The sequence below is a fragment of the Phaethon aethereus genome (assembly GCF_964289735.1).
Source record: "Phaethon aethereus genome assembly, chromosome: 32".
In the NCBI taxonomy this organism is placed as follows: Eukaryota; Metazoa; Chordata; class Aves; order Phaethontiformes; family Phaethontidae; genus Phaethon; species Phaethon aethereus.
Genome location: NC_138608.1, coordinates 559908 through 587376, shown reverse-complemented (window position 1 = coordinate 587376; position 27469 = coordinate 559908). Strand labels below are relative to the sequence as shown.

General features: G+C 54.0%; 1 protein-coding gene across 1 annotated transcript; it reads left to right on the top strand.

The window, feature by feature from the left end:
* Positions 1–1864: 1864 nt before the first annotated feature.
* Positions 1865–26938, top strand: LOC309414809 (LIM homeobox transcription factor 1-alpha-like; the record flags this gene model as incomplete). The annotated part of the gene is made up of 8 exons (XM_082012184.1): positions 1865–2360; positions 5967–6153; positions 24010–24242; positions 24705–24862; positions 24953–25030; positions 25708–25840; positions 26230–26388; positions 26784–26938. Exons 1-8 carry the CDS (start codon positions 2303–2305, stop codon positions 26936–26938), a joined length of 1161 nt encoding a protein of 386 aa, XP_081868310.1. The 5' UTR covers positions 1865–2302.
* Between the last annotated feature and the right edge of the window lie 531 nt (positions 26939–27469).

Sequence of the window (27469 nt, the reverse complement as noted above, 5' to 3'; positions counted from 1 at the left end):
GCAAAGCCACACACGGAGGCGACGTCCGATGCTCCTGCACCGCAAATGTGCCTTTTTCTTCTTAATTTATACAATCCGAGCGCCTGCTCCCTGCTCTTCCTCTCCGCCGCGCTGTTCCGGGGAAGGGCAGGGATGGATTTTGATGGTCCTAAGCAATGTATGCAGGAATCCGAGTTCTCCGTGGGGAGCTCAGCTGAATAAAGGACGATTATTGCTCTGGTTAATGAAGGTTCTCTGTTTCTGGGTGTGCATGCGGGCGGGTGTCGTGCAGGTCAGCAGCGACGCCGGGAGCGGGCTGGGGACAAACGGGACAGAACATGGGATTTGCTGCCCAAGGCAACACCTCGGGAACGGGACGGGGGCATCTCCCGTGGTAGCATCGGGGGGGGGGGGCTTGGCTGGACTACAGCAGAGCTGAGCCACGTCCCGGAGGATTTGGTGCCTCCACCGTGAGCCCTCCCGCTCCTGAAGAGCTTTGGTGCGCAGGCCAGGTCTGCGTCTCTAAGAGCAGCCCCTCTGCCTGCCGGCACCTGCCTGCAGTCGGGGCTGCCTGCACCCACTCCCCCCGGCTCCCACCGCGCGGAGGAGCTGAGTCAAGCAGCCGCGGGACACCGACAGACGCGGTCTCAGAGGTGGAAATGAGGTTTAGTTTTCCTACCGAGGGAAAACCCTATAATTTTCATAACTTTTCCTTTTTTTCTCTTTTTTTCCCTATTGTTTCAATTTGGATTCCACACGACAAAACTGCCCGGTGCTTGTTTGTTATAACATGAAACTCAACCATGGTTCAGCTCTGCGTCACATCACCGGTCGCCGACGGGGTCCTTGGGCTCCAGGACGCCGCAGGGATCGGGCTCCCTCCCACATTTTCCATCCTTCCACAAAAAAAGCTCATTTTGGGCCAGGCTGGGAAACCTCGAGCTCCCACGCTGGTTTCAGGCAGGAGTGGGTTCACACTGCTCACCCCCTGCTACGAGCCACTGATGGCACCCTGTTCTTGCACGGCGTCAGTGGGTGTGCGCACGCGTGTGTGCATTGCGAGGGGGGTGTGTGTGTGCAGGGAGCAGGTGTGCCCACGCGTGTGCGTGCACTGCGAGGTGTGTGTGTGCTGCAGGGAGCGGGTGTGCCCACGCGTGTGCGTGCACTGCGAGGTGTGTGTGTGCTGCAGGGAGCGGGTGTGCCCACGCGTGTGCGTGCACTGCGAGGTGTGTGTGCGCTGCAGGGAGTGGGTGTGCCCACGCGTGTGCGTGCACTGCGAGGTGTGTGTGTGCCGCTGCCGCCGCCGCCCCGGTGGGACCGTCCTCAGAGCCGAGCGGGGCGAATTGTCGCCCCGACGGCGGGAGGACGTGTCTCCGCCTGCCCTGTCGGCGACACGGCTGTCGTGACACAGAGCCCGGTAGCCCCGCGGTGAGCGGCGAAGCGGAGGCGGATTAACGAGACCGGCGGCGCGGAGCCTCCCCCCCACACCCTCCCCGCGACGGTCCGGACCCCGCAGAGCCTCCCCTGTGCCTGCGACAGCTCCTGTCGTGAGGAGCGCTGCCTCTGTCACGACAGCCGCTGCCGGGGGCGCCGTCGGTATCGCCTCTTGGGCGCACCGGGCTTCGCCGGCATCAGCCCTCGGGGGGAAGGGGGGGGTCCGGACCGGGGAGGGGGGGTCCCGCCTTGATGGGGCCCCCGCCGCGCTCCCGGCTCAGGCGCGCTCCCGGGGGAGGCGGGGGGCGGCGGCGCTCACGGGCGCGGGCGCGGACACGGGTGTGGGCTGCGCGCTCTGCCCCGCGCACAGTCGCGCCCCGCTCCGCTCCTTTCCCTTCCCCTCCCTGCCGGTACCGCTGCCGGTACCGCTGCCGGTATCGCTGTCCCGGTAAGTGCCCGCGCGTGGACGGGGCGGGCGGGGATGCGGCACCGGGAACCGACCGGCGGGGATGCCCCGTACGGGGGGGCGACACGAGAGTCCGCCCCGTCCGTCAGCGGAGAGACCGGCACCGGCAGCGCAGGGACCCGTCGGGCCGCGACAGGACGGGACGGGCTGGGGGGGAAGCGCCGCGGCCGCAGCCCCCCGCGCCGCCCCCGGTGTGGGCTCCGGGGATGCCGGGGGCAAGACGGGGCTTAACCCCAACGGGGCCGGGGGGAGCGGGGCGGGTGGGCACCGCCGCCGCCGTGATTTCGTTGCCGTTCGTTAACCGGAGCTCCGGGACGCGGAAAACGATCGGGAGGCACCGGGCAGCCCTGACCCACCGCGGGGGCGACCGGTCCCGGTCCTTAACGCTCCTCTCCGCCCACAGCCCCCGCGCTGGCCGCCGGCATGAAGACGGAAGAGGCTCCGTCCTGCCTGCAGCAGGCAACGCCGGTCCTGGGCTTCGGTGAGTACCGGAGGGACCGGGTGCCACGCACCAGGGAGCGGCGACCGGGGAGACCCTCAGCCGCCCCCAGCCCTGGTTGCTGAGGCAGCAGCCGTGGCTGCCTGCCCCATCCTCATCCTCCCCGGGCTGCGCCGGGGGTCTCTGCGTGTCCGCAAGTTGCAGCGGGACCAGCCGGCCCTGCCTGCACTGCCCGTTTTCCCCCAACTGTACCATCCCATCCGCCATCAGCGGCATTCCCCGCACCTCCGCGGCGTTTATTCCCCACGCAGGAAGAAGATTCCTTCCCCCCCTGGATTGTGGGGGTGACCAGGGGAGACGGAGCACCCCCCTCGCTAAGCCCGGCCTTGAGGTTTGCCAGTTTTGAGGCAGCCAAAGCCACGGCAAAAGACGTTGGCACGCTGCAAAATGCCATCTTGCAACCCCAAAGCGGCGGCGGCTCCGTGGGCTGACGTTGTCCTTAACGGCAGACAGCACCGGCACACAGCAAGGCGCAAGGCACCGAGCCCGGAAGGGACAGGGACCCCGCCAGCATCCATCCCTAGTCCATCCCGACCTCCGGGATGAGCCCCTTCGGAGCCTCAGTCCATCCCGGTCCTTCGCTGATTTTAGGGACCACCTCGTGCAGGGCCAGGCTGCGGTCGCGTGGCCCTCGGCCACCCCGGCCATGGGCGACAACCGGCTTTGCTGACCCAAATTTTAAATTACAGCGAGGGTATCTGCCCGGGAGACCCGGTGGGGAGTTCACGTGCCGTGGGAGGGCCTGGGTGTGGGGGGGTAATTTTGGATAACACTGGGAAGAGGCACCTGAGCTGCCTCCCCCCTGCCTCAGTGCTGGGTCCTGTCCCCCTCTTTGTCCCTTTTCCCTTTCTCAGAGAGCCACAACATGGTGGGTTGGGATCGCTCGTCTTTAACGTATTTGCGTGGCCAAACTGTTGCGTTTTTACACGCCTGATGTCTTTAGGGCAGCGTAAGGCAGAATCTCCTTTACTTTCAGTTTTGCCTCTTTTTCCCTGGCTTGCTGCCGTGGGATTCAGACAAGCTGACAGTTTTCCTGGGATTTTTCACATCCCCTCTTCCCCCTGGAGAGCTCGGGATCGCTTGCTCGTCTCCCGCTGCATCATGGCATCACCATGTTCGTGGCTTTGCGCCGAGCGAGACTCGGGTGTGACTTATTGCCGGGCAGAAATCCTCCACTCCGGGCCCTGCGACATGGGCAGGCAGCGGGCAGGATTCTGCTGCCTCCCACCATCCCGAGTCCCTGGCATCCTCCTGCCCGCTCGCTGGGCGAGAGGGAGGGCCGAACATCCCCGGGCTGAAGTTTTCTGTCTCTCCCTTTTAGACTGATCCCACATTCCCGGAGCTCCCTGGCAATTTAACCATCCCCTCTCAGATTAATTTACTGTTAGATTATTCCCTGCTTTTTCCCCCTAAATTAAAGAGGAGCTGGGGATTTTTAGTCCCAGATGTCTCTAACCCACTGAAGGTTTGGCTGATCCCCTGGTGACACACAGCCCATGGGGTCAAAGCCAAGTAGGGTGAAAATATTTGGCTCCAGAAGTTGATAATGGAGGCAAAAGTGAGAAGTGGAGGCTCAGCGTGGGATAAGCATCCACGGAGAACCTCTGCACGTGCCCGCAGCCCCTGGGAAATGGTTGCTCTTGCCTGGGCCATCCACGCCACCCTCCCGGCATTACAGAGCTGCACTTCTGTGCTGCTGCCCCGGCACCTCCAGCAGCACGGCAGACATTCGTTTTTCCTCTTCTTGCGCTCAAATCCTCATTTCCACCCCTAATCTGCCGGATCCCGACCTGCAGGAGAGCTCTCAGGGTCTGGTCCTCTCCAGCTGATGCTGCCACCTTATTTCCAGGTCCCAGCACTTAACGAACGAGCTGTGCCGAGCCTGGGAGCTGCAAAGGACTCGGCTTGCCGCAACGTGTGGCATCGCCCAGGCACGCGTCTGCAGGCTCTGCGGGCCACGGTGCTGGCTGGGATGCTGGAGATGCAGGACCCAAACCCAAGCACCACAATGAAGTGGGGTAGAAAGTGCCTTTGCACCAGACATCCCCGTTTTCGGGCGCATAGAAAGCCCAAATTAGCCAAATTTGCTTCCCGCACTGTCCCTCTTGCGTTGGTATAATGACAGCAGTGTCCTTCAAGGCAGAGAGAATCTGCCATGGTTTCAAATGATTTCAGGACTTTGGGAAAGCATCTGTAGGTCAAATTGGACAGAAAAAGTGTTCAGAAAGCTTCCCGCTCGTGGATACTTTCTGGCTGCCTGCATTTTGCCTGCGCCGTGGCGGTCCTGCCTGCTCCATGCTCCACTCATCCGTCCTCCTACCACCAGTTTGAGCCTGCTGAGTCCCCAGGAGCTGGACAGCAAGTTGCTGAGGGGCTGATTCAGGGTCCTGGCCGGGATTTCATCAGCAGAGGAGTGTGGTCAGGTGTAAGGGCTGCTTCCCAGAGCCTGGGAGAGAAGATCTGCAGGGCTGGGAAAGTCTCTGCGTGTTCCTGGAGAAGCAGAAAATCCCCTTTGGCGGGAGATGCTGCTGGGTCAGAGCTCCTCCGTGTCTCCCAGCCTTGCGCAGAGGTGCGCGGCTCTCCACTGGAACGCGTCTTCTGCCGTTTGCCACGGCTACGTGTTGGCTTTGACTCCTTGCCCTGGGACAGTGCCCAAATTAGAGCCGGGCTTAGCGTTCCCCCTCACCTAGTGTTGCTCCAAGGTGCAGCAGAAGACCTTGGTTGCCCTTGGCAGCTCACCGCCTTTTAAAACAGCCGTAAGCTTCATCCATGGGATGCCATCATCCCCCTCAACTGTCTGAGGGGGCTTGGGCAGGTGTCACCCCAGGATCTACAAGCTTACAGGAGGATAACAGCATCGAGAAGCTGGAAAGTGCAGAGATAAAGGCTCGTAAAACCCAAGGAGCTTGGCAGGGTGGAGGCTGGGGACATCGGAGAGGGTGCCGCTGCCTGGCTCAGCCTGCAACCCAGATCCAGCGCACCAGATATTTATTACTCACTCCTTTACCTTGAAGTTAACATGACGAAGCCTTTGAAGAGCAGCCATAGATTTACATGTTGATAACACTCAGGAGGAAAAAAATCCCAAAGCTCTGGAGCCTTTTTAAGCAGCTCTTGGCGCCAAATCTGGGGTGAAACTGGACAAAATTCAGACACGGGTTTCCAACCTGGACCAAGGTTTCCAACCAGCTCAGCACCCGCAGCCTCCTGTCGAGACACATGTATATTTGCTCGCTGGTTCACAAATATGTGTTCTCCTTGTCCTCTGCCATTTATACAGTGTCAGAGCCGTGGGCTTGGGGTTCACCAGGAATTTACCACCTGCAGAGAAACCCAGAACCTGCTGCTTTTGCAGAGCCAACTTTGACATTTATTTTCAAGGTTGCCACAAAAAACCTGCATGCTGAGCCTCCCTGCTCCCTCTCCTACACCAACACCCCATGGCTTTAAAAAAAAAAGGCAAAAACCAACAGTAGATGATTGCAAGGAGTTATCTGAGGCTAAGCATCACCCCCTCCCAAAAGGCAGAGCACGATCCCCCCGGCAAAGGAAAACTCATCCTCACGCCGTCTTTTTCCTGCTGCCCAGGTTCAGATTCCAAGATGCGGGAGGTGTGCGCTGGCTGCGACACCCCCATCTCCGACCGGTTCCTCCTGCGAGTCAACGAGCGCTCCTGGCACGAAGGCTGTGTGAAATGCGCCGTCTGCCTGCAGCCGCTCTCCGGGACCTGCTACTGTCGCAACCGGCAGCTCTACTGCAAACATGACTATGAGAAGTAAGTGCTTTTCCGGTTTTCTCCAATTTTTCCTTTCCTCTCGGCTCTGTTTTGACCGTGTTGGAGGCAGGGTGGGTTCAGTCGCGAGGTGGGGTTCTGGACGGGTGGGCTGGGAAAGGGCATCGTGGTGTCGGTGTCACGTAGGCTGGCGAGCACCAGGTGAGATGATCGGGACCGCAGAGGTGTCCTGCAAAGGAATGCTGTGCAAATAGAGGGACAGAAGCCTTTAGCTTTGATCTAACCTGGTGACATGGCAGGGACGAGGAGGAAGAAGGGATGAGCTGTTGGCTGAAGAGGCAGAAAGGACGAGCTGCTGGTGGTTGGAATGCTTTTTCAAGAAACGAGGGATGTCCAAGGCTGCCCAGGAGATGACAGCACCCCATGCCCTGTCCTTCTGGGACATGCAGGCCAGCAGAATTAACCCGAGGAGCTTTGCTTTGCAGTGAAGGTCCTGCTCATGGCGTGAAGAACAGATCAGATGAGGACAGGAGCGGGCACGCCGTCCCGTAGCCGTTACGCGGGGAGCTGCGAGCAAGCCCTGTGTGCTCTTGCGGTGGGGCACCCGCTTTTTGGTGCGAGGGAGCCCATGCCTGTGGTTACGCTGCGTGGCTATGCCTGTCTTTGCCATGGCCAGGGTGCTGGGCTCTGCTCTGCTGGTGGTGGCAACCTGGTGCCTTCAGGAGGGTCAACACCACCAAATACTTTAGAATAGAATAGAATAGAATAGAATAGAATAGAATAGAATAGAATAGAATAGAATAGAATAGAATAGAATAGAATAGAATAGAATAATTTCAGTTGGAGGATCATCTAGTCCAACATCATTTGCTTTTGACCACCTTGCTAGGGCTTCCAGGAGAAGACGGGGCTGCTGCGCTCCTCTGGTTGTTGTGTAATTTTAATTGCGTAGATCAAGGGAGGTGTCTGAGTGTGAGTGAATCCAGGCAGAGCTGAACAGAGGGAAGCGGCCTGTGGAGCTGGAGGGGCTGAAGGCATTTTTGTAAGCGGAAAGCTGGGTTGTGGTGGTGTGATATGGAAGGAGACATCCCTAAAATGAAAGCGTGGCAGGTACCTGGAGGGGCTGTCGGAGAGCTGAGGAAGCAGCTGCCCTGCATATTGCTGGGCTCTGCTCTGGACTGTGTGATTTGATAAAATATAACCATTGCTGCGCGTGAAATCCTCGGGAAAAATCAGGGGTTTAGATTTATCCCAAACTTGGCCTTGTCTGCAAAACTCAAAGAGCAGCATCTCCTGCAGCGCTGGAGACGTGCCCCTGAATTTCAGCAGCACCTTAGCTGGCGGCGTGGTGGCACCCTGCCCCAGCACCAAAGCAGTGAAGGATTTTTGCCTTTAGTGGTCATAAATGCACTTTTATTAACAAAGCAGCCCAGGTGCTTCTGTTAGCATTTCTCACACCGCTGGGAGGTGAACACGGGACGGAAAACCTCCTCTCTCTGCCACCGTCTGGTTCGGTGGCCACAGGCAAATCCTCTCCCCTTCGCTCTGCCCCCCTCCGATTGACAACTGGAGCCTTCACCCTTGGCTTTCCTTCAAACGCTGGTGATGGCCTTTTCCAAGGGGCACCGGGAAGCCCAGGGACCCTCTTTGTGCACCCGCATTTTTTGCAGCCTGGAAGCACCTTGCAGCAGAGCAGCTGCTGGAAAAGAGTCCAGGAGGACGGGGAAAGGGGCTCCAAGGACAGCCTCGTGTCCCCAGTTCTGCCTTCCCCTGGCAGCCACCACGAGCCCCAGATGGCATTTTTTGGGGGGTGATGTGGCACAGCAAGCCACTCGTTTCCCCCTAAGGCTGATCCCTGACAGTTCTGAGCTGGAGCGGTGAGAGTCCGTCTGCTGGCCACCCCCTTTCCTTCAGCACGTCGGGAACAAGAGATAAGCTGGAAGAGCCTGAAGGGAGTGCAGGATCTGCTCCTCCGAGCAGGACTTTGAATGATGAGCCAGCACCGCAGCCTCCTGTCTGGACGCACCAACCAAGTGGCATCGCTCCACGGAGCTGGGGCAGGGTCGATCCTGCGGGAGGTTATCTCTCTCAGCACGGAGCGCTTTGATCATGGCTGTAAAAAACGGAGCTGCTTCCATGCTGGCTGCTGGTTCCCTCCGCCTTGCAGCAGGGCAGGGGACAGCTCAAAGGCAGGGCATGGCTTGAAGGCTGTTGCCTTTCCTTTGGCCTCTGGCAAGAGAGCTAAATAACCATGGTGACACTCCGGCAAACTTCAGATGCATCGGAAAACGCCGTGAGCCGCTCTCTCCCTGGGATAGGGAGCTCCTCGGAGCGCAGCAGCTCCCTGACATCGCTGCTTGTCACCCAAGCTGCTGGCAATGCCATTCGTGCCATGGCCCTAAGCACCGAGGAGATGGACCGGGCTCCATTGGTGGCTCACGCTGACGGTGATGCTTCCTCGGTTCTCCTCCTTTGCCAAATAAGCATCTCCTGTGGGCACAGCACAAACTGCTTCCCACACGCTCCCTCCCGGCTCATCTTTCCCATACTGGGACTTCCACCGAAACATTAGTGGGGGGTGCAGAGTGCTGCTGCCTGGAAAGCCCGTGTCTGGTTGTGACCTCCAAGCCCCTGTCTGGTTGTGATCTCCTGCGGCTGGTGCTGCTGGGAAGAGCTGGTGACACACAGACATCCAAGGATGCTGCCGGGAAGACACTCCATCAATTCTCTGAAGTTTGGCAGCATCCTCTGAAGACGTAGCGGTCCAATCTTATCTTCCCTGCACTCCATAAGAGGGAGCGCAGCCTCCTCCCGGCCACTGACGCAAGCGCTTGGCAGCACTGGGACTGGTAATAAAAATACCAGGGCTTGCCCACTTCCCCAGGGTGGCTGGGAGAGGCAGGGACAAGGAGCCGGGCAGGCACGGCCACAGCCTGACGTGGAAAGGAAGGACAGGCTGTGTAAGCACGGCAGCACCCACAGCATCCCTGCAAAGGGCGGGGGTCCCGGCATGCTGTGAAGCAAAGGAGGTGAACCTTGGTGAGGTCTTGGCTGCGGCTGCTGGGCAGGTAGACAGGAGCCAGTCGCTCCAGCGGTTTGACCGCTTGTGGTTAAGAGGAACCAGATAAAAAGGTGTTTGCAAAACCAGTCTGCAAGGACCATCACCTCCTCCTCCAGGCAGCCGGGTACCTGACCCGAGGCCGATGGTGGCATTTCCACGTGGGGAGACCTCAGCCTCCAATGCTGCTTTTTTGCTATTGGTTTTTGGGCAGGATGGCGTGGCCACCGTGTTTTCCTTAGCCCTGTGCTGCGTGCAGCTGCAGCTGCAGGGCTGCAGGCCCCCGGCACGCTCTGCTCCATCCCACTCCTGCGCTCCAAAGTATCTCGGCCGGTTTCAGAAACACCCCTTGGGGTCTCCAGCTCCTTAGGTGCTTTTGAAAATTGGTTCATCAGGCACTTTTTAAGGCGTCTCCGCTCAGCACCTTTGCACTTCCAGCATGGGAATTTCCAGGGAGGCAAACTCTCAGTCCTCCTGTTTGGAAATCTTGTCCCCCAGAGTATTCATTCTTGGCCTTGACTTTCCAAAGTTCGTGTTTTTGGCCCGCGATGAATCCCTGACTGCAGAATCCAGTGTCGCCCTGGGCTGCGGCGTAGACCGGGGCTTGCAGCATGGTGACCTGGAGGGGAGACCCATCTGGCATTTATTCCTCCTCATGTGAAACTGCGCAATAAGAGGAAAATGCTTTAATGGAGAGATAAGCCAGCAGCTGCAGCTGAACGTGGGGGAAGGAACGGACTGTTGATCTAGAGATGAAATGTTAAGCCTGAAGATGGATGTTGTTCTGCAGTCCCTATCATATAAAACCACAATCTGAAGGCTTTTGTGAAACTCTCCTCTTCCCCTTTTGCCTGGGGCCCAGCCAGCTCTCCTGCGCTTTGCTCAGGCACCTGCCCTGTAAATCCAGCTCCGGGCAGCTCGTGTAAATGCAATGGCCCAGGAGAAGGCGGGGGGGAAGGAAAAATACTCCTGAACGATGATAGAGTGGCTGCAACGGCCGGGTCCTGGGCGCCTTGTTTACTTTGAAGTTTGTTTTGTGGAATGACAGGCGATGTGGGGGCTGCCGGGGAGCTGTCAAGAGGGATCTGAACCGCAGCCTTGCGCTGGCAGCCTTCCCCCTCTCCTCCACACTCTCCTTTTGCCCATGTGGAGATGATTTGCTCGTCCTCTGTAGAGATATGGGGTGAACTCGGCTCGAACCTGACTCGCAGCTTCTCCATTGCCGAGCGGCTGCCGGCACGTGACCGGCACAGCTGAGCGCAGACCGAGTCCCCCGAGTGCCCTCCCGGTCCTCGGTCCGTGCCTGACTGGCCGTGGTCGCTCCATCCGGTTGCAGAAGCGAGAGAGTTGAGGAGGGGTTGACCGGCACAGCCCAGCCACTGGCTCTGCCTGCGGCCATTCGGGGGTCCTCTTGGGGCGGCTCTCATCCTTGCCGGGTGAGATGTGCGGAACTTGCAGTCGAGATGATATTCCTAAGCCACGGGGGTTTGGAAAGCTCCCGAAAGGGCTGCTTGGCCAAAGTTCAGGGAGGTCCTTCAGCTCATTTGCGTTTTGAAACCCACCACAGAGAACCTCAGCTACCCCTGTGTGTCGAGCAGGGGTGTTCAGAGAACAGAAATGGGAAACCTGGGCTTTGCAGTAGCGCCCCGAGACCGGAGCGTTCACTGCGCAGCTGCACGTTGCTGTTTGGGTACCCCGGGGTGACATCCAGCATCGTCCTGTTGGGACCTTTAACTGTTTTGGCCCATTTTCCGGGCTGCGCAGGTTAGGAGAAGCCCAGCAGAGAGGTGAGCAGTGCGACACGAATGGAGTTGCCTGAGAAATGGGAAACGGGAACTGACTTTTTTCATCCAGTGGAGCAAGCAGGTTAAAGATCAGGCGACGGCTGGGATGCGGAGGGAAGGTAGAGGGGACCAAAACTCTCTTGTGCATCCAGAGAAGCAGCGTGGTGCGGCCAGCAGCCCTGTTCCTCCCCGCGGAACAGGCAGGGAGCGAGGCAGCGACCCTCCCTGCCCGAATATCAGGGACTGACCCAGACCGAGCACCTTGGCAACTCTTCCAAGCGAGCTGGTTAATGTTTAAAACCATGTGGGAGGGCTCCCCTCTGAGCAAAGGTCTCCTGGGTAGGAGAAGCTGGGACAGGCGTTGGATTCCAGGAGCAGGAGTCAGGCCCTAAAAATGATGAAATTGGTGTTGAAACCAGAAGGATTTGTTGCTTTTTTTTTTTTTTTCTTGTGGTGGGATTTTTTGGGGCTTTTCAGTATGAAAGCTTCCCTTCCCTTTGCCATGTTTGGGACATTTGGTTATAGTTGGCTCAGAAATTATCAGAGCGCTTCCTAGGACATTAAAAAGTGGTGCTTGAGATGTATTTATAACCCAAAAACCACGGGCTCGAGGACAAAACAGTGCCGAAACATGATGGATTGCAAGAGCTGATGATAGCTACTACTACTTTTTAAGAAAAGGGGCTTCTGGTTGCCCGTCCAGCCTTGCTTTACCCAGCGCCGCTGCTCCCGACCACGCTGGGCATCCCGATCCTGTTGCTCTGAAGGCAGCAGGCGGAGATCCGTCCCTCCCGCCCCACAGTCAGCTTCTCCGTTTGCTGAGCAACGGGGTCCCCCCAAGTCATGTCTTCTCCCGGTCCTCCCTCTCCGTCGGGCTGGAGGGAGATAATGAAAAGTGACAGTGCTCTGAAAAGTGAGCAAATAAATGAGATAATGAGGACCCTTGACAAGGCAGTGATGAATGGAGCCCGCGTGCTCGGCTAACAGACCCTGCGGGTACCTCCACGAGTAGCACAACGGGAGACGAGGGGATGAGGGAGGTGGGAAGGAAATAGCCTGGAAGTCCGTCCAGCTCCTCCGGGCTGGGTGGTGGGACCCAGCCTGGATGCCCTTCGATAGCACCCGTTAGCAGGGCGAGTTGTGCTTATTGCTGGTCCTCCACGGAGCATCCACAGCCGTTATCTTGAGATACTTTGCTCCTCCAAACTGGGGAGGTGACTGCAGCCATCCCTGCTCCACTGGTGAGGATCAGCGGGACCTCAGGAGTGCGGAACTTGGGCAGCTTGAGCCTGGGAAGGAGCCTGGTGTCCTGTTTTTAGGACAGCCCCGGTGGGTTTGCAGTTTTGTTGGACACGGCGTGACTGCTGCCGTGGAGCAGGACCGGTCCCTCAAAGCTTTGGCGAACAACCCAATCGCAAAAGCTTGCGCCTTTCCCCCATCCCAAACGCTTCCTCCTTCCTCGTCGGGTGGGTGGTTGAGCCCCGTCTCCCACTGAGAGCGAAGTCCGTCTGATGATTAATGACGTTAATTACACAAAGCTATTCCTACCCCAGTTCTCACTGTTCCCTTGCATTGGTTTGTTCACAGGGCCCAGGAAATTAAACACTAACTCTATAATCACTGCGAAATGAAAGAAATATGCAGATGCGCCTTGAGCGTGATTAAGAAACCAGCCACCACGTGCTGTCTGTTCCCCATCGCTGTTGGGTTGTTTTTCTAACGGGGGGAATACATGGGGGAGGAAGAACTTTTTTGCTGTGCGTGGCACATTATTTTTCTAGTTTAATTAAATGTAATTTAGTCTGATAGATAGTCTTTCTCTTTTGGGCTGTTTTTTTCCTTCCATGTTTTGTGTTCCATGGCTTTGAGTCTCTCCTGGACCCATGTCACCAACTTTCTTACTATTACTGGGCAGAGTTTTCTTAACTCTATGGCTCCTGGAGCCCAGTGGCCATAGTCTAATGTCAGCTATGCCCGCCTGTAAAAATAATTTGCTTTCTCTCCTGATGAGGAAAAGGAAAATATGAACCCAAAAAGACTTAGGTATCAAAGTAAGCAACTATAATTCAAGGTGTCACCTCCCCCCAACCAGAGGACACAGATGTACCTCAACAATCGAGTGGTTGTAAATGGTTTGGATCCTCGGCACTTCCAGTGAAAGACGTTTCTTATCCCTTTCAGGTTGCAGGTGACTTTACGGGCACGAAGCAGATATTTCTGCCCTTCGAGGATGCTACCACCTGGCACCTGGGTTTGGGGAGGTGGACATGGTCCAGCAGGCAAGCAGTCTCAGAGCAGCACAGGGTTCGACTCCGTGCTCTTCGGGGCTGAGCTCATTAGCGTGGCGCTGATAGACGTGCTGCAGCTCTACCTGCCCGTGCTTGCGGCCTTGCAGTCTTGCTTGCAGAGCTCCCCAAGCTCTAGGGTTGGCCACGGGTCTCTGGGCTGGGGAAGGAGGAGGGACGTTTCACTCAGGTCAGCAGTGGCTGAAAGGGCGAGGGTTTGCACTGGACACAGTACCTGGCAATTTCTGACAGCGTATTCTGGCAGCTGGCAGTGTTTCCCTCAGATTAATTCGGTTTAGACCCAGCACAAGTCCAGCTGGGCTTGTGGGCTCCCACCCTGAGAGAAGCGGTGTCTGAGCGAGGAGTGGCGACGGCTGCAGGGCTGGGCTGGCAGGCAAGGAGCAGGGTTAGAGCTCTGGGTGCTGCTGCTGCCCTCATCCCGGCACCTCCATTTCCCTCTCAGTGCCTGCAGTAGCGCTTGTCCCTGGCAGCAGGTACAAGTGGTGCAGGGGGGTCTGGGTGCTACGTGCAGGCACCGAGCGCTGCAGCTCATTTGCAGGAAAGCTGACGCACTGCTCTGTTGACTTTCCGAGTGTCAGCTCCTAAAGCAGCACACCAGGAATGGCTCTGGGACACAGACTTGTGGTTTTGAAGGCGCCGAAAGGTTGGAGGCTGTACCATGCGCCTGCTTCTGGATGCAGCATCTCTCTCAGTCCAGAACCAGGGACCACCAGAGGGCAGCCGCGAAGGCAAAGGTGCCAGAAATAAACTCCTGAGAGCCAGCTTCCAGCAGTGCCAGGGGCTGCAGTGCTGGAAACAGCAGGCAGGCAGGCAGGCAGGGGGGCAGGAGCTGTCCCCATGCAGCACAAGCATCCCGACGGGCAAAGGGGAGCCCTGAACTGTAATGCTGGGGGGTTCCCGGAGCATGGCAAGGAGAGCCCAGACCCTGTTCTTCTCACTTACAATCAGCAGTGGTCTAGAGAGGATGCACTAGAAGGTATTTACAGGCACTTGGTCTCAGCAAAGAGTTTGCACTAACGTGGAGAGCCCACGGCTGGTGTGACTGATTGCAAGGATTTAAGGGAAAGTGATTTATGAAACACAGAGGTGCTACCGTCCCTGTATTATCACATTTCTTTTATTTCTAAATTTGTCTAACACCGCAAGTGTAGCACTTACAATCTATCACCCCATTTCTTCATCCTGTATTTCCTTCTTTGAAAAGTCTGTGTGAAACCAGATGCTAAAGAAACAAGGGTGACACCTGGCAGTGTTGAGCGAGTGTTTTCGGTGTCACACAGTACCCTGAAAACAAGATCCTCCTACCCATCCTCCCAGTCCTCTGGGATGACTTAAGTTGCTCTTTCTCCCTTGTTCCTCCCAAGGTGTTTTCCTACCTTCTGCTTCCCAATCCTCTCTTTCTTTCCCTCTGCTGTTTCTGCTCACCAATAGTCTCTAGAGTAGCTCCCCGCCTCCTGCGTTGCTAACACGCTGCTGGAGAATGTGGCCCCTTCTTTCCTAGCTGTTGCACAAATTGAATTATAAGTCAGATCCATAATCTGCTTCCAGCTTTCATTTCCCCCTTCCCCTTAATTCAATTAAGCTTAAATTTCGTTAATTACAGTTTATCCTAACTATCTTGGTGGCAGCTTCACACACCTTTGACTGCTCACACTTTTTTTTTTCCATTATTGAGGTCTTGCCGATACAGCCGCGGTAATATCGGAGATGGTCAGCCTTGCATGGAGAAGCACCATCCCAAATCCCTTTCCTGATTCCTGGATATGGTTTCACTGGTGCCAGGAGAAAGGTGAAGCTAGAAAGAAGGCTGGCCTGTAAAAAAAAGGTGCACAAGTTTAATTACCAATATGCTTTTAAACTGGTTACATTAATCCCAATAGCAGGGTAGTTCACTTTCAGTGCTACAGTAAATTTAGGGCCGCAGTTTAAGCAGAGAAATGAGCAGCAACGCAGCACTGCACCCGTTTAATGAGCTTGTGCGCGACCATGCAGCCTTCGCTAGGCTACTGCCAAAATGGAAGCTGCCCCGTTAAACTAGACTCAGGCTCAAACCACTAATCCCAGAGGAGAAGTGGTTAGTCTTGGAAGCGCAGCCACAACCTGCTAGTGGCTTTGTGGACTAGGAGAGTCTACGCTGCAGTTTGTGACCTGGTCCCTGAGGCTTTGGCTTGGTTTTTTTTCCCTGTCCTTTTCTTTCTTCTCAAAGCTTTTAACTTCCCTTCTCTTTATTCCTGCCCCCTCCATCACAGGTCAGGCCGGTCTGTACATGGAGATCTCCCTCACTGTTAGCCAGTTTCTCGAGTTAAACAGGTGGGTTCCTATTATGTGACAGCTTAACAGCTTTCACCATTTAAAAAATCTCTTTAGATTTTTAAAATCTGGATTATATTTAACTGGTATCTGCCTTAAGAGCATCCACACAGAGGAACTCAGAAGCTGCCTGCGTCACCTTGGCGTGCTCTCTGTAGTAGATCACTCATTAAGGCAATTTTACATTCATTTTTTTCCCTAAGGTCACTGTTAGCAGAAGTGTACCTTTTCTCAATCCTTAACACAGGCTTCGTTTTGTGCTGAAATCTTGTCCTGGCCATCTCTTGGGCCGTGGTTGTTTTGTATAAGCATTTTAGCTCTTTCTAAAATGAGTCTTCCTTTAATGGACTTCAAAGGAAGACTTCTTCTCAGCCCTTGCGGTGGGGATGCTCTGTTATTCCTAATCCAGAAAGGGAACCACAGCAGGGAGAGGATATGCCCAGAGCTACCCAAAAAGTCTAGCAGGGCACGGACAGGGACTGCAGTTGCTAACTGCCAGTTACCTATCTCCAGGTTCTCACCCCGTGATGCCCAACTCAGCCCCAGGGTGCAGAGCTCTGAAACCCTTCGGAGGTTACTGGGGGCATTTTGCCAGGAAAGTTGGCTTCCGTTGCCACATTAGGATGGGATGGAGCTAACTGTCATTCCTGCTGGCAGGCAGCAGCCCTGCCCAGCCACGGTGCCCCACTACTGCTGTGTGCTGCTGAATCGTCCTCTGTGCCACCGCACGCCCCCTTCCTCATTTAAAACAGAGAGAAGAGGGAGAGAGCGCAGAGTTTAATTTAAATCACGTCTCCCAAGCTTGTTCTTTTCTCAATCAATATTGCTTTTTACATCATATCTAATCTCTTTTTTTCCCCCCTCCAAAGTAAAATTTAATTAAATAATTCTAATGAATGTTTAATGATGTTCTTTTGTCATTATTAAATCTGTAATAAAAGTGTCTGCAGCCCTCCTACCTCCCTCCCCCTCTTTCCCCATTAATACCCCCACCGCCAGCCCTCCCTCTCCCGTGCACACACTGTCCTGCTGTCTCTCTTTTTCCCTGCCTTCCCCCCTCTCGCTGTGACAACGCCAGCATTCAGACCTGCAAACAGGAAATGAGAAAAGGAGAAACAGGATATTGAGTTTGGATACTATCTGGATCGGTAATATCACCCCTAGCTACTAAGCGAAGGAGCCCTTCTCCTGCCAGGCATACTAATGGAGACGCGGAGGCTTCCCGGAGCCATGCAATAAGGCAGGACAAAATCAATATGAATTGATAACTCCCAACTTTAAACCCACGGACCTGGAGTGAGCTTTTGGTTCGTGAGTGGAGAGGGAGAAAACAAGAGGAGAGAGGAAGGAGCTGATGTTTCCCTTCTCAGGGGACAGCAGAAAGGTGCTGTCCTGGTGATACAGGACCAGAAGCTTTGTCTCATCCCAAAGAGGTGGAATCCCCATAGAGATGCAGTTCCCATTTTTTTGAACCAGGGACTGGAGCTTCCTAAGAGCCCAGTGTGGAGTAAGAGCCATCTTGAGTCCGAAAGCGGGGCAGCTTGCCAAGGCACTACACCAGCTCTCTGCACTTGGAAGAGAAAATAATTTCAAAAAGAAGAGGGCAATGCCGTTCTCCGGGCAGGAGGCAGAGGTGGCTGGCGTGGGGCAGGACCCACCTCCTCTATCCTGCAAGAAGGTTTTGCTCTGTTGTTCCTGACAGCTTGCAGAGTATCCTTGAAAAGGCACCAAGTGCAGGACTCCACAAGAGCTTCTGAATTACTGCGGGAACATTGCATGGGCTACGGAGAAATCAATGCTGCACCTGCACACTGTAGCTCTGTGTGTCCCGCAGTCTGCTGTGCCCGTCCCCGCTCAGCTCAGGGTACGACTCCCACGGTCTCCTGTTGGAAATATTGAAAAAAAAACATTTAGAGCATACTCTAAAGAGCATAAAACCAAAGCTGCAGCCCAATTTCCAGTCTAGCGCAGGTCTGTAGAGATTCAGCAGCTGAATTCCACCTTCCTGCAGCTCAGAGACAGCCTGATGTGGGATTAAAGTAGAGCAGGAACATTTTTGCCTCTGCTTTGCAGAGGTGAGGGTGATTGCAGAAGCCAGATTCCTCTCCGCCGCACTGCCTCAGTGACAGAGAGTATTTTCAGCTTAGGAGAGCTCTTGCAGGGCTGCGAGTGCAAGGCAGCTTGGATGTTAAATGGGGTGTTAGCAGCTCGAAGTGAAGGGCAGGAGGGAACTGCTCAAGGTACACGTACTGCTGTCGTCCCTCTGTCCTGGATGTGTTTGGAAGGACTCTGCTCATTTTCTTCCTCGGAAGCAGTGGTTATTGCTGGCTCCTGTCAAGAGCCACAATACCTGGTGAGTGTGGTCCTGCCACGCTCTTTCCACCGCTGCAGAAGCCCCCTGCCCGGGGGACAGCGGGGTTTGGGAGGGGCTGCACGCTGTGAGCTGCCCCTCCGGGAAAGCAAGCACCTGCGGGTACAGAGACAGGTAAAACTAATTTTTGGGACCCATTTTCCCCGACACTGAGCTCTGTCCGCAGGGGGAGGCTGTGGGGTGTGAAGGAAGATGGCTGGGGGGGGGTACGTACTTAGAAAAGCACACAGCCCCCTTTTCCCACCGTACTGTAGCCAGTAGCACCTCTCCCTCCCACCTCTCCTTCACCTGACAGAGACACTCACCGCAACACAATCCCTCCCTGGCAGTACTCAGAGAAAAGGGGAGAAAGAAAAAAACCCAAACCCCACACTTTTTGTTAGCATTCAGCAGTGATATGACAGGCACCCGATGAATTCTGGGAGATTTTAATAAAGAAGACAGGCCTGTGAAATTTAATAAAAGAGTTCATCAGATTATATGGTGATGGCTCAGTGCCACCGTGCTGGCAGTAATATCCTCGCAGTGGGGGGTTTAACCCCTTGAGGGACAGAGCAGCAGCACAGTATTAAATCTTTCAGTAGCATTTCACTCGTGTCACTTTAATATTTATGAATCTCTCTGGCTTTGGGAACCTCTTTGGTGTTGTTTTGCTTTACTGTTTTGCTTGTGGTTTAGGTTTTCGGCAGCGGTGGTGGTTGGGGTTTTTTTTTCAGCATCAGTTTTCATCACTGACATGAACAGAATTGAGCCCAGGGAGCAGGGCTTGTAACACCTCTTACCTTCTGGGTGGATGCCAAGGGCATTTACAGGGTCCAGTCAAGCAGGACCACACTTAGGAGATGCATTTTTTTTTTTTTCCGGTTACTTTTTATAACCAAGCGCAATTCCATTAAATGCTGCTCGTGGTGCTAGCTAGAAAACTCTGGGGAGACCTCTTTGCTGCGTGCCACATCCCAAAATCCTTCTGTTCTACACGAGCGTGGTGCTGCCCTCATCCTTACAAGTAATATTTCCAGCGAAGGACAGAGAAGGTCGGGTCATTCCCCCTGCGTGATCGTGAAGATGCAGCAGCAATAGTGCGATGCAGCTCTTCTCCGAGTCCTACCCCATCCTTCTGCCTTTTAGTGAACCGTTTAAGTGAGATGACTAATTTAAAATTTGTTTTTTCCACTCCTCGGGGAAGAACTTTGCATGCAGCATGCAGTTTGGCTTTGGTAAGCATTGATTTCTGAAGACTTCTTTTCTGGTGTACATGCTCGCATTAGAGGAGGTCTGAGTACGTTTGAGTCTTGGCTATTTCTGACAAGAGGCACAATGACATAATTACACGATGACAAAGTTCCTTTCTGGGGGTGACAGATGTGTAACCCACAAAGAGCCTTGGAGGGAACGGAGAGCAAAGGTAACTGTTGCCCCCAAATTACACCTTGTCTCTCTGGCCCAAAAGTTGCTGGAAGAAGTCAGAAATTAAGCAGAAGGAAATTTTTTCCCCTTAATCCCCTGGTGCTCAACTGGGGGAAAACGGCCATTGCGGTGGGGAATGAAAGAGCATATTGTGCTTGCCGCTGCCTCCTCGTTTCCCTTGTGTGTCCCCTTCCTCATCACACCCCTAGCCCCCAGCCCGAAATCTGGAAAGAGGCTTTGCAAGTTCCACTTCAATATTTCAGACGGCTACAATGGATTTTGCAGCTCAATGTTAAGTAAACAGACCTTGCTTAAGCCTGGACTGCTTCATTTTGACTAAACCCTAACTAAATAAGCTAGTTTCATGAAGCACAGGCCTCGCAGCTTATTTCTTGCTTCATTAACACCTTTTAATCCCATCGAGACAATCGTGTGCCCCCCAAATTACCCTTCCCAGGCCTGGGTTAGCGTCTTCTCCGTGCCATGGCAGGTCAGAGAGGTTCTCAAATAACCTGCTGGTCGGCTCGTCCCCATCTGGAGAGCTGGGAGCTGGGCTGCCACTTCTCCTCCGGAGCCATGGGCAAAGCGAGCGGCGCCCTGAGCCGCGACGGGGTTGCTCTGCGAGGATCAGCGGAGAGCTGGGCATTGGGGTGTTTTACCAGGGCGAAAGTCTGAGAAATTAAGCCCATGAAATGTGTCTGAAAAGACGTAGAAAGATCTCAGAGCTTCTCAGCTGTGTGCAAAAGCCAGGCAGATGCACATGGTCGTTTTGCTGCGATTCCTCTTCCCGCTGCTCCGTGTTTTGAAACTTTACCGAATTTCTCCGGGGGAAATTAATTACACACTGGGCTCTCCACAGCTGTTTTGTTATTAAAAAAAAAGCAAATTGTTAATGGTAAAAAAGAGGCAGTGAAGCTGTAGGTAGGGTGAGGGAATCAAATAATGGAATTGTTTTCCACAGAGTATGTAACTCCTTGCTACAGGATGCTGTTGGGACCAAGATTTCCGCAAGCTTCAAGAAGATGTTGGGCATTGCTGTAGTGTCGAGGCATAAAAGAGAAAGAGAGAAATAGCGTTGGGACTTTCAAGGCATTGCTGCACGTGCTCCTGCCAGCCATGCGGCCCCAGAGCTGGCCTCAAATACCTCCTGGCAGGAAGAGTGTGGGCAGCCAGTGAATTTGGCCTCCAGCCCAGCATCAAAGCTCCCTTTAAGATACCGTGTATCTTCATCCTTGCCTGGGTGACACGTGCTGTCTCCGAGTTGGCAAATGGTACAGATGTGCTTGCCCTTTATGGGGCAGCCGCCAGGCTACGATTCTGCCCGCAGCGACGGTCCTCTTGCCTCGAGTGTCCATCAGCATGAAGAACCAGCTGCCAAAAACTCTGCTTGTAGCCCCAAGCCTCTCCCATGATGCTGACTTGCGAGTAACTGTTCCACTTGCTCCAGAGCTGCCTTCTTTGCAATTCCCAAAGACGTTCCCGCTTATAAGCCCATCTGCCTTCCTCCTACTGACACTTTTTCCATCAAGGGGGGCAACCCCCGGCAGGAAAATCAAATTCTATCATTTGCAAAGGTAATTAATTTGAGGCAAGTTGGTAAGAAGGACGTGGGATATGTACCTGGATGCATGCACTTGCCTCTACTTGCTGGATGGTTTCTGAACGTTCGCAGGAGTAAAAGTTGATAGCCTTACCACACCTCCCATAAGGACATCTTGAACAGAAATCAAACTCAGATGGGATTTTGAGGAAACAAGAGTGTTAAGACCATGGGGAGACTTGGTCAAAATAGAAGTGGAGGCACGTGGACTATGAGGCTCAGGCAACATGAGGGTCTTTCCAAAAGAAGTCGGGTGTAGTTGTTGTGGGTTGCAGGCACTTAGAAGTGGTCCTGCTGCTGCTGAGGCTCTGCTCCTCTCCGGGAGCGTGCAGAGACCTCGCTTGTGTCACTGCTGTTCCTAAAGGCGCTTTTCATTATGAACCTGGGAACAGGCTTGTTTTTTGGACTGCCCCTCAGCGTAGTTCCTGCAGGCAGCCGCTTCTAGACATCGTGTAGCCGGGTCCACAGCACAGCCTCCCAAGCCTCCTTGTAACCCACTGCCAGCAACGGAGATGTATTTTGTTCCTATGGCAACCCAAACAATATTACCTTGACTTAAACGGATTCAGGCAATATTAAAACCAGCCTCTTTAGGAATTCCTGGTGTTGGAAGGGCTGAGAATTTTAATTTTGTGTAATGCGAGCTGACACTGTGTTTATGAGCTGCTTGCTGAATGTTTTCTTCAATTAGTACAAAGCAGAGCGGATTTGTTTTCGGGGCTTAGCTGGGAGATGGGAGGGTGCGGGCCTTGCGATGCCAAAAGCGTTATTGAGTTACGCTGCAGTAACGGCACTTCCCTCACCTGATAGCTGAAAAAAAACCCCTTTTCATGGAAATCTGGCACATGACAGCATCTTTAAATAAGGCTTGCTAATTGCCTCGTCCCAACAGCAGCAGGAGGAATCGGCTTGGTGCCTTGCAGGTGAATAGGTCTCCTTTCCCAGCTCTGACATCTGTTTCCACATTTCCTTGCTCTGCTCCGTCCCTCTCGCTATCAGCCTGCCTGCACAGGAGCACATCACACTCCAACCTTTCCTCTATCTGCCTTGCCTAAGTGATGTTCTGCGCGTTTTCCTCAAGCAACCAGCGACATCACCGAGGACAGAAATATAAAAGGACCCAGGGAATGCTCCAGTATCCATAGCGGTAAAAATAAAGAAAACACAAGTGTGAAACAATACAAGGAGTTTTCCATTGGTGTTTTCCTAAACTCTCCTGTTCCTTACTTGAAGTCAGGTCGGGATATTGAAGTAAAGCTTTTGTTTGTCAGGTCTATGTTCTTAGCGTGCCTGTCCCTGGATTTGGGGCTCTGGGGCGGAACCAGCTCAGCTTGGGTGTGCTACAGGAGTAAACCCGCCGCTGAAAGATACGGTGGGAGCGGATGGGAGCTTGGGGCTAGCTTGACTCAAAGGCAAATTATATTTGTGTCACTAGATTCAGCTACACGACAGCATATAGAAAAGCCAGGCAGATCTTTCTCTGGGGACAGTAATTCTCCCAGCCAAGATGCAAAGAAAAGTCAGTACTCACTTTTAAACTGGTTGTTTGAAGGATAAAGGACAGAAACCTGGAAAGGAGAACAGTCTGATGACCCAAATCGGTGTAACTACTCGTAAGTGGTTCTCAAGAAGATAGACATGACAAAGTCTAGTTGCTGGGCATGGAATAAAGGACAATTCAAATAGGAAATAAGGAATGAGGAGCTAGTTAGCCTCTGGAACGTCGTCCACGTGGATGCGGACAGATCCTCCTCCACTCGCAGCCTCCAGCCTGCGACTGGCTGGCCTTCGCTGTACATCCACCACGGGCGTGAGGTGGGAATCCCCGGGCGAGATTCTCCGGGTTGCAATGAACATGGGGCAGAGTACATCACCATTATCTTCCATCTGGGCTTAAGATCCAGGAACATTACTAACTTAATGTTTAGTGATATGTCGCATGTTCCCGACGGATCCCAGATAGCCGTGACCGCGGATTGGCTCTGCTGTTGGGTCTTTTTTGTTCTTTTTAGTATTTCACTTCTGCTGTAACAGAAGGATGCTGGTGTTTGGAAAGGGGCAGATTTGGACTCAGCTCAGATTTGGACTGGGATCGTGCCTGGAACATGCTCCCAGTTTGCTCCTTCGTTAAGACAGTGAGAGGTTGCAGTTAAAAGGCTGCTCTTTACTCCTGGCTTTTTCAACTCGAATTCGATGATTATTTTTCAAGTGTGACTTACAGAAAGACAAAGAGGAAAGGGGGAAAGAAAGAGAGAGAGGGAGGGAGAGAGGAACATGCATGCAAACACACTCACACAAAGGAGAGAGAAATCCCACACCATTCCAGTTGGAATGTCCCAGACACTTCAGCCGAAAGCCACTGCACAGCACAAATCCATGGTGGTATTTGGAAGGGATGAGCCCACCCCTGTAAGCCTCTTCATCCTGCTCCACAGAGTTTGCCAGGAGGATTAACCCAGTCTTGTTCTCAATCCCAGTTTATGAGTTCCCTGCTGGTGGGGAAGATCCTGTGTGTTTAAACAACAGCCTAATTAATCCCTATTTTATTACTTTCTCTTGTCAAGTGGCTAAATAGAAGCTGTCAGCCGGCAGCCACCACTGCTCACATTTGTTTAGATCCCAAATTACTTCATCAGAACCATCTGCTCTGTACACGGGGCGCTCAGCAGTTGTTTATTTCTCTCTCTGGACACGGTGTGGGGCACAAACAGCCTCCCCTGTGGGACTCCCTGCACAAGGCTCCTCCAGGCCCTGGGGATGGTCCTGGAGGGGTCCATAAAGTCCTCTCACTAGGAACGACCTAACAAAGCCAGGCAGCGAACAGCCCTAGAGAGGAAGAGGGGACACAGAGCTCTGTCCTGGTGGGCCAGGCAAGTTCGTGTTCCTCCCTGGGGCTAAGGAAGGTCAGAAAGCCCCAAAGCCCAGCTGGGATGCACGCTTCTTGCGGGGATGTGCTAGAACAGCTCCAGAGATCCAGCCCCGTCTTCCCTTGGCTTTCTGAGCCTTGACCCAGGGCTGATCTTCCTTGCCCAAGTGTCTAACTGCCAGGACCTTCTTTGCAGGCTGTTCCAGACCAAGTGCAGCAGCTGCTTGAAGGTGATCGCCCCTTCCGAGCTCATCATGCGGGTGCTGGAGAACGTCTACCACGTGCACTGCTTCTACTGCTGCGAATGTGAGCGGCGCCTGCAGCGGGGAGACGAGTTTGTGCTCAAGGAGGGGCAGCTGCTGTGCCGCAGTGACTACGAGAAGGAGAAGGAGATGCTGAGCGCTATCAGCCCGGCACCCACTGAGTCTGGTGAGGGGCTGGAGCGGTGCTGAGGGTGGGGAACCAGGGTGAACCTCGTAGAGGGCAGGAACTGCCTGGTCCTCAATCAACTACAGGGAAGGCTTCAGAGGGAGGAGATGTAGGTAGGTGGAGGTTGTAGCATCTTTTCCCCTTGCTGATAGGCAGCCAAGGGGATACCAGGCTGCTGAGATCCACTTGGCTGATCTGGAGAGTTTGAGTGGGCTGCTCTGAGACGTTACAGAATGGATGATACGGGGCCAGGGTGGCCCACCAGCTCTGTCTCTGAATTGACAGTGTTCCCCTGAGCCACAGCTCAGCCCACAAGCTTTGCTGGCGTTGTTCCGCGCTTCTGCTCTAAGCTGCACCTTGGAAGGAGCAAAACTCCGGCAAGTTTCTCTGAATCCTTGCCCTGGGAGATGGCCCGGAAAGGCCACTCTCTGCTGAATCACTGCTACTGATCTTCCATTGCAGTGAAAAGCGAGGATGAAGACGGCAGCCACTCACACGGCAAAGGCAGCGAGGAGAGCAAAGACCACAAGCGCTCCAAGCGCCCGCGCACCATCCTTACCACACAGCAGCGTCGGGCATTCAAGGCCTCGTTCGAGGTTTCCTCAAAACCTTGCAGAAAGGTATAAGGAGGCCACTCAGCACAACTGCTGGCTTGGATCCTTTTAAGTGCAACTTAAGTTCTGATTCAGCTCTCCGGGTTTTGTGGACAGGTAAGAGAGACCCTGGCAGCCGAGACAGGCTTGACCGTGCGGGTGGTACAGGTCTGGTTCCAGAACCAAAGAGCCAAGGTGAGTGACAGTTCCCGTGCCACAGCCGGGTTCTGCATACCTGTGGGATGTCACGCTCGCTCGGTCAATTAAAAGGAAATGTAGCATAGCTTAGAAAAAGAGAAAATGCTGAGAAGAACAGCTGCACAGGACCATCCACAGGTCCACCTAGTCCTACAACATGTATCCAGTAGTAGCAAAAGCTTAAAGAGAAATACAAGAATTGATTATAGATGTTCGCAGGGCTTAACATTTTTCATGTTTTGGGTTTTTTTTTATTACTCTTTTTCTACTTGCTTTTCCCCCCTCACTATAGAAAGACTATAAAGATTTCCCACTTCTTTTTTCTAGAAGTTGAAACATTTCTAATTTTGCAGAATTTAAAGAGTGAAAACAGAAAATATGTGGCTTTGGAAACCTCACTTTGTAGTAAACCAAAGTCCTTTGTTTTTTAAACTGCAAAGAGCATCTCCCAGAAAGATAACACAGGCTTTTCTGTCAGCCCTGTTTCTCACACAGGGATGGCTGCAGAGCACGTTGACTGCAGAGGAGTCACTCGGAGTCCGAGCAGGGTTGTATCACGGCAGTGCTTGGTCTCAGTGAAAGGCAGGCGACAGTGGTCCACTGCTGTGTTAAACGCAACCCACTCCCCTCCTCTCAGTCAGAACCTCAAATCCGGGGTCTCCGTCTCCTTGCAGATGAAGAAGATTGCTCGCAGGCAACAACAGCAGCAGCAGCAACAGCAGGAGCAAGACCAGCTGGGTAATCCTCGCTTAGGGACCGGGAGAGGGACCGGTCGCAACAGCAGGCAGAGCAATGATGACAGCGAAGGTGAGGAGCCGCTGCGCACGGTGACAGCTCTGGGGGCTGCAGGCTGCGACGGAGGGGATTGACTCGGAGGTATTTGAGAGAGAATGCGCGCAGGAAGAGATTAGCAGAAAGCAGGCAGGTTGTCACTGAATTGGTATGTACAAGCTGGAATAACTAGGTAACGTTCAGCAAGACCCGTGGGTAGTCGTGACGCAGCACATATCTCCTCTTTTGGAGAAGGCGATGGGTTTTTTCCCTTGCACGTATGCACAGAGCCTAGCGCTGTGCAGTGCTGGTCCAGAGTGAGACCACCAAGTCTTGCTTGGGAACAATGTTATTGCGACAGGGCTCTGCTCCGCTGTGTGCCACACACCCTTTGCTTCAACCCATCCCACCGGTTGTGTCTTTAGACGGCGCAAGCGTTCACGGCCTGGATGGGCTCATGGTCCCTTACCCCAGGATCCCCCAGCAGCAGCTGCTGCCCCTCGACCAGAATGGCTACAGCACAGACCTGTACAGACAAGGGCTGACGCCGCCGCAGCTGCCAGGAGACCATCTGCACCCCTACGGTAGGAGAGTGCTGTGGAGGTTGCCCCGTTTCTGCACCAAAGCTGCACGTAGCGGTCCAAATCACGAAAAGCCAACTCTGCTGTGACTGCTGACGAAGCCAGCAGCAGTGTGTGCTCCGCAGGACTTGGGGTTTGGGCTGAGCCTTTCACAGAAGTTCTGCAAGGGGCCAGGGAGCGAGGCTGGGGTCTTTCCTCCATCCAGCGTGAAATATTTGCGTGAAGGAGGAAAGAGTTATGCCTAAAGCTGGTCCTGCGTGTGGGGCTCACCTCATAGCACGCTGACCATTGCTCGAGGCGAAGTATGGCCCTGCCGTCACCCTTTTTTTGTGCTGCAGCTCCCCAGGGGTCATGCTTATGCCACACTCACATTCATTTCCCTTTCCTTCCTCTTCTAGACTCAGAAGGAGTTTTTCACGATATGGACAGTGACAGCATCAGCCACCTGGGAGACTGCCTGCTGTCAACGGCTGAAGCCAACCTCCTCCAAGCCCGCGTGGGCAACCCCATTGACCGACTCTACTCCATGCAGAGCTCCTACTTCACATCCTGACCATAGAAAAGCTCCCAACTCTTCACGAGTATCTCGGATGGATGCTGCTTCAAATTCAGAACGAGGGTGAGGGAGAAGAAACAAGACTGAGACCTTCACAGACATTCCTTGAGCACTGCACAAGGGAGGAGGCAACTAGGTCCGCCAGACATATAAGCACTAATTCATGGAGACCTTTCACAGCCTGAAGGACATTGGATCGCCTCTCTCCTTTTTTCTAGCCACAAGTAGATCGATGGTACAATGTTGTTTAGCTGTAACTTTAGCAGTTTGTCCAGTGTTAAAGCTTTTGAGCATTATGTCCTGCAAACAAAGACTGGCCAAGCTAACCAGAGCTGCCCCTAGAAGTAGGAGGTGCCCTTCCCACAAGAACTCCACTTATTTAAGTTTTGGTTGCAGCTGAGCTGCTCACTGTGCTGTTTTGCCTCATGTCCCAATCCAGATGCAGACTTCATGGGACAAGGTTAATTTTCAACAGCAAAATCCAAGGTCCTGAGACATCTCTAAAGGATGCCACTACTGCTTCAGAGA